Here is a 5,426-nt window from a genome sequence, read left to right as displayed (position 1 = left end):
TTTTTTAATTGAGACGACCTCGGGGAAGTCGGATCGAGTTCACGGTTCCTGTGATCACTGTCAACAATGCGGCGACATTCACTCTCCGCGTGACGATGCCTGCGCTCCGTATCGAATCGACGCTCATGGTGACCCGACGACGTACAGCATTCGGGGAAGAGAATTGATTGGAGAAAAATCCACGAAAACGACGCTCATGACGGTTAGGCTGCGCTTCTACGATTCTATGAGTCACGCTTGAGCGTGCCGACCTTGAGGCAGTCGTTGTCATTCTCAAATATCAGCACTTCTTCTCCATTTCTCAATTGTCATCAATGTCGTTCCACCGACTCATCGCGGCGAGTGCGAAATCAACGACCGACGCCGTCGCGACCGTCGTCGTACTTCCTCCGCTCCGATTCCCCCCTCTCGGAGAAACGACAACTCTCCAGTCGCTCCGAGTCGAGGTTCTCATTCCGTTCCGGCAGCCGTCCGGTGCTCGTGATTCGTGATGCTCGTGGTCTACCTGCTGGCGGCGGCAGCAACGTTCTCGCTTAGCCATGCGAGATCTGAGGGCTGGAATGCGACGTGGACGAAGTATCAGAAGACGAAACCGGCTGGGTTGATTCTCGTGGCTGTGAATATGTACGTTGAATCAATCGACAGGATCGACAGCCTAGAGGGCCTGATCCAGATGACTGTCATCTTCCGTCAGGAATGGTCGGACCAGAGCCTACATCATCATGTACCGACCCATTACGTCCCTCAGTACGAGATCGTGGATCGGCACGATATCTGGGTCCCGGACACGTATTTCGTCAATGAATTCGACTCCTACGCGCACTCGATACTCGAGGTACTCGAACGAATTTTTCCTCCTCGATAGCTCTGCGTTCGGTCCGAGTGCCTCCTCCAGGAACCGTTATTTTCCAGGATAATAGTCTGGTACGCGTGGATTCGTACGGGAAGATTCTGTACAGCAGAAAAATATCGCTGACCCTCAGATGCCCCATGGAGCTCTCGGGTTTCCCCTTCGACACCCAGGTCTGTAAGCTTCGCATTGGCAGCTTCAGCCACATCCGGGACTCAATCGACTATCGCTGGAACAGTACTCAGGCTGTCGAAGTGAATCAAGATATTCCGATTCCCGAGTTTGAGCTCCGTGAGCACGAAACGAATCAGTGCCACGCCCGCACTCCGACTGGAGAATATTCGTGCATCCAGGTGGAATTCACACTCAAGAGACTCTGGAGACACTATTTGCTCAAGGTGATCAATGATTCGGTAGTAGAAAACTCCTGGGAGGATCTGACTGACTTGGTCAATTCATTGCGACATTTCGCCCGATTCCCGAGCTCTGGAGGCGCTTCGCACGATCGATGGATATCCACCCCCTTCTTTTTGACGCCGAGATAATGGAGTTATAATCATAAGTTTCCTCTTCCGCCCCGGCGGGCTCGATTCATTCCAGGTATTCGTACCTCTGACAATGCTGGTGGTTCTCGCTTGGCTCTCGTTTTGGCTCCGTCAATCGAGCGTGCGTATCACCATTCTCATGTTTGTGCTCTCTCTGGCCGTCATCGGAGTAGGATCATTGAACAACACATTGCCTCACACGAACTACGCCAAGATGATCGACGTATACAGCGGAGTCGCGTAAGTGGAGCCGAGCGCCGCCAAGCTCAACGAGCTGTTCTCCCCCCTACACCCGCTCCAGGGAGGGGTGGAGATCAGAAGAAAAGACGGAAAGCTCCGTTCCGCGGTCAGAGCAAGAATCTACAAGTATTTTCCTCGTCTTTTCAGACTTTCGTTCATTTTCGCCGCCATCGTCGAATTCGTGATCGTGTCGAGACGGGTGCCCGATGATCTGGAAAAAGACGACATCGAAGACAAAATCGACGTGACGGCTCGCGTCGTTTATCCACTCTGCTTCGTGGGCTTCCTTCTGGTTTACTCTTTGAGCGCGTTGCTGCGATAGGACATTGCGACAACCGCTTGATGATGAATTTGTTGACAATGAGATCAGACGGGTGGAGCGGAACTCTTACGGGCCGTATGTCCCGACATCGCGTCTGATCAGGAATTATGAAAATTTATTCACAATTTCCGCGTGCGGTTCGTTGCCTTCCAAGGTGTCGTGAGGCCAGTATTAAAGTTGATCACGGGAATTCCGGTTTCTATCTGATAAGAATATGCGTCTCCATAGTTCCTCGAAGTGAGCAAACTTATATTCGATTCTATCAACGAGTCAGTTTTCACCCTCAATCTTCCTCATGAAATTTACGTCACGGCCGATTCATATGTACCACCAAATAACTTCGAACTCCCATCAGCTGCGCAAGGTCTCTCCAGGAGTGAGTTTTTCAATCAAGCTTCTCCTGAGATCGTGAGACCGAGTGATCCCTTTGTCAGACGCAAGAACCGGCTGAGCTGAGCGTGGAATGCGTTCATATTCACAGCATAGAGTCCTCAAGATTTGACATGGTGGACATTCGACTCAGGTCCAGCAGCCTGAGGGAACTCTGAGGGGTGGAAACGCGTCTTTCTCGACGTCCGTTTTGTATTCTCATCCTTTGGCTTCTTTGAGTTCCTCTCGAGGAAACGTTCTCCCGCGTTGAGTCATATGCTCCGTCGCCATACCCCCGTTTTTTGAACAAATTATATCGATCGCGGGAGCCATCTCCGGAAGGGCGCTTGCGCAAGGTCGAACTTCCGTCGAGTAATTCTCTGCGGCGAGGATCGCGGAAAGGGGTATGTGGAAGTTTCTGAGCACTCGAAGTAGAGGTTTCCCGCCGCAATCTGGGATCCTCCCATTACAAAAAAGTTCCCGACCTTGCGTAGTCACCTCGGCAGGAAGCCTATAAATCGGAAAGATTCCTCCGGGGAGAACCTACGTATGGGGAATTCATTCACTCGACTACATGGAATATCCGCCATGTTGAAATTCTCGATCTTCCTCGCGGTTCCTGGAAATATTCCAAAGAAACACAAGAAGCTTACTGGGAAGTCTCTCGGTATCGTTCGGCGGGGTACTCAAATGTAAGGTCCCTCGTGGCCTTTGAAATGCGGGCTTGCAAAGCTTCGATCGGAGGATTCCGACCCCGGTGCCATCACTCACATTTTCAGAGGCCTGATCGTGACGGAAGAAATCGGAGAGCCATTGTATATCGATGAATACCGACGTGAGGGATTATTGATCATTCAAGGGCGCTCCTTACTCTCCCCACCCCTTATTCACATTCTTATTCCGAAAACGGGAAGGGAGATTGGGACGATGGCTCAACCTTTCTGCTTTCAGCGACGAAATCTCAGCCGCATTTTCCACGTTTCGCTTTTCCTATTCGTGTAAGGTCACTTTTCTGTCGAATATCATATTTGGAAAGCTTTGCCCTTTGTCTTGGAGATTCTCGCACTCTGGAAAAATCTGAGCCTGTGTTTCCTCTCCCCTACAGCATGCCAGGCAGATCGCTCCGATGTCTTTGATCCAAGACCTGAATTTTCAGGTCTGTGAACTTGCCTTCCGAGCATCAACCAGGAGGTGATTGCCTCCCGCGTTTTGATATATTATGCGCTAGATATTTCTTCCCAACGTTTTGAAATTCCTGTACCGTTCAAGAGTCTTCACTTCGAGAGTTTCTTCCCGAACATATTGGCATGTACTCCTTGCGACAAAGTTTAGACGATGACTCGACGGAAGCCCGGCAGGCTCACTCGGCGAGATTGAGATAATGGAAAAATTGATCTGAATGCTCCGTGACAAAATTATCGAGAGGAGTGCGCGATAGCTGATTCCCGGGAACTCCATGATGCGTTCGACTTTCGCCTCAAGAATTTACTCGAGCCTCGCTGCTCATCCGAATCGTGGTGGGTTGAGCGACTGGGCCCCAATAGAATGATGGGAGGAGAGAAAAGCACGAAGGAACGCGGTGGACGAGGAAAGCCTATCCTATACACTTGCTAGTCTGCAAAGCCTCTTATGTAGATTATGCTCACAGACATCAGCTGATCCGTCACATCACAGCGAAAATGAATTAAGATCAATATATTCCCAAAACTTCCCGGATCAAGCTCTGAGTATTGTGGCTGCGAAGTTTCATCGCTCTTTATTCGCTCCTTGAACAACAAATCAGGGCTGATCTCCAGTATCTAAGAGCAATATTACCCCATCAGATGAGGATTAGAGAGGATTCGCCCGATGAGTATGTACTCTGTGCGGGGAACAGGGACGCTCGTGGTCAGAAGCTGAAGAAAGAATAAGAGACGGATGGGCTCTGAGAGCCCTCGAGCGACGTATCATCGCTTCAAAGAGCGCTATCCCGGGCAAATATTTGGTCGTCTTGTATGATTCGACCCTCAGCCAAGGGTTTAGGGTGAATATTCTCGTAATATGTGGACACCCGCCTGACCGGCCGCTCGTCCGTCCACCTGCTCGCCCTCAGTCCCGCTCTTCGATCGAGAGAGAGAGAGATCGAAAGCTTTCCAACGAAAGGTATTTTTCTCTGTTTGCACCATTCTCTAGGGAATTCGGTGTCTGGACAAGCTCGATCCGGAATCAATTATTGGGCTTTTCGCTCCCCACGGCCGTGAATCCGCCCTTGGCTCCTCGTGCTCTCATCCTGAAGGTACGACTGACGGATCCAAACTCCGACGGATCGCGGGAGGAGCCGTTGAGAACAACGCACTGGAAAAGAGACGGGGACCGACCGACGTGCGCCCCATGACCCATGACTCACGTGAGAGAGGGAAAGTCGGTCGGAAAAGAGTTGTTTCGAGAGTAATTGTGCCTGACGGAAAGTAGGCGAGAAGGAAGCAGAAGGATTTATTCTGTGGTGAACAAGTCATCATCGGCACATCATCATCAGAAGTTCACGACGACAAGCGAGCTGTAATATACGCTAAGCCTTCACGCTCACCTCGGCAGTCTCATCAGGGCATGCGTCGTCTTCCTGCACCAAATTACTGCACGTCCTTCCCCGGTAGGCTCGGCCCAAGGCTCGGGGGACGTTCGGGGGGCGATGCACGGCAGGATTTACAACGACAGCACGGGCCGAGAAGAGGCGGAGAGCAGAAGCGGGCCCGACTGAGAAAACAGCAGCGTCAGAAGCTCCCGGTGCCGGGGTCGCTCCTCGCTAATACCGCCAAATGCTCGGCGCCTCGGAGACCTCGTTAAGCCCTTACGCCCTACTGTATTCACCCACCAATCGCCTTCGCACGGTGCACGCTCGGCTTTTGTGCTTAATACGGCCGACATTGTGTCGGCCTTTCGCCCATTTCGCGAACGCTCCCCCGTGTCCGTCAAACTGGTCGCCCCAATTGCCTGTTGTATTCGCTCCTTTCTGCTCGATGCTTGACTCCTCTGGGCCGTCTGGACATCTTTACGGGCCCTCCTCTGTCCTGCTGCTCTTTAAGGAGCTCAGAGAATTCGAATGCCAACGATGTGATCAAAC

At 51.6% G+C, this 5,426-nt stretch overlaps 1 protein-coding gene across 1 annotated transcript; it reads left to right on the top strand.

The window, feature by feature from the left end:
* Positions 1-490: 490 nt before the first annotated feature.
* LOC100902775 (glutamate-gated chloride channel) lies at positions 491-2,138 on the top strand. The gene is made up of 4 exons (XM_003740571.2): positions 491-835; positions 913-1,248; positions 1,451-1,635; positions 1,783-2,138. The coding sequence occupies exons 1-4, from the start codon at positions 491-493 to the stop codon at positions 1,955-1,957; spliced, it is 1,041 nt and encodes a 346-aa protein (XP_003740619.1). The 3' UTR covers positions 1,958-2,138.
* The last annotated feature ends 3,288 nt before the right edge of the window (positions 2,139-5,426 follow it).

Source organism: Galendromus occidentalis, unplaced genomic scaffold, assembly GCF_000255335.2.
Source record: "Galendromus occidentalis unplaced genomic scaffold, Mocc_1.1 scf7180000077011, whole genome shotgun sequence".
NCBI classification, from domain to species: Eukaryota; Metazoa; Arthropoda; class Arachnida; order Mesostigmata; family Phytoseiidae; genus Galendromus; species Galendromus occidentalis.
This window is presented reverse-complemented; position numbering and strand designations above follow the sequence as displayed.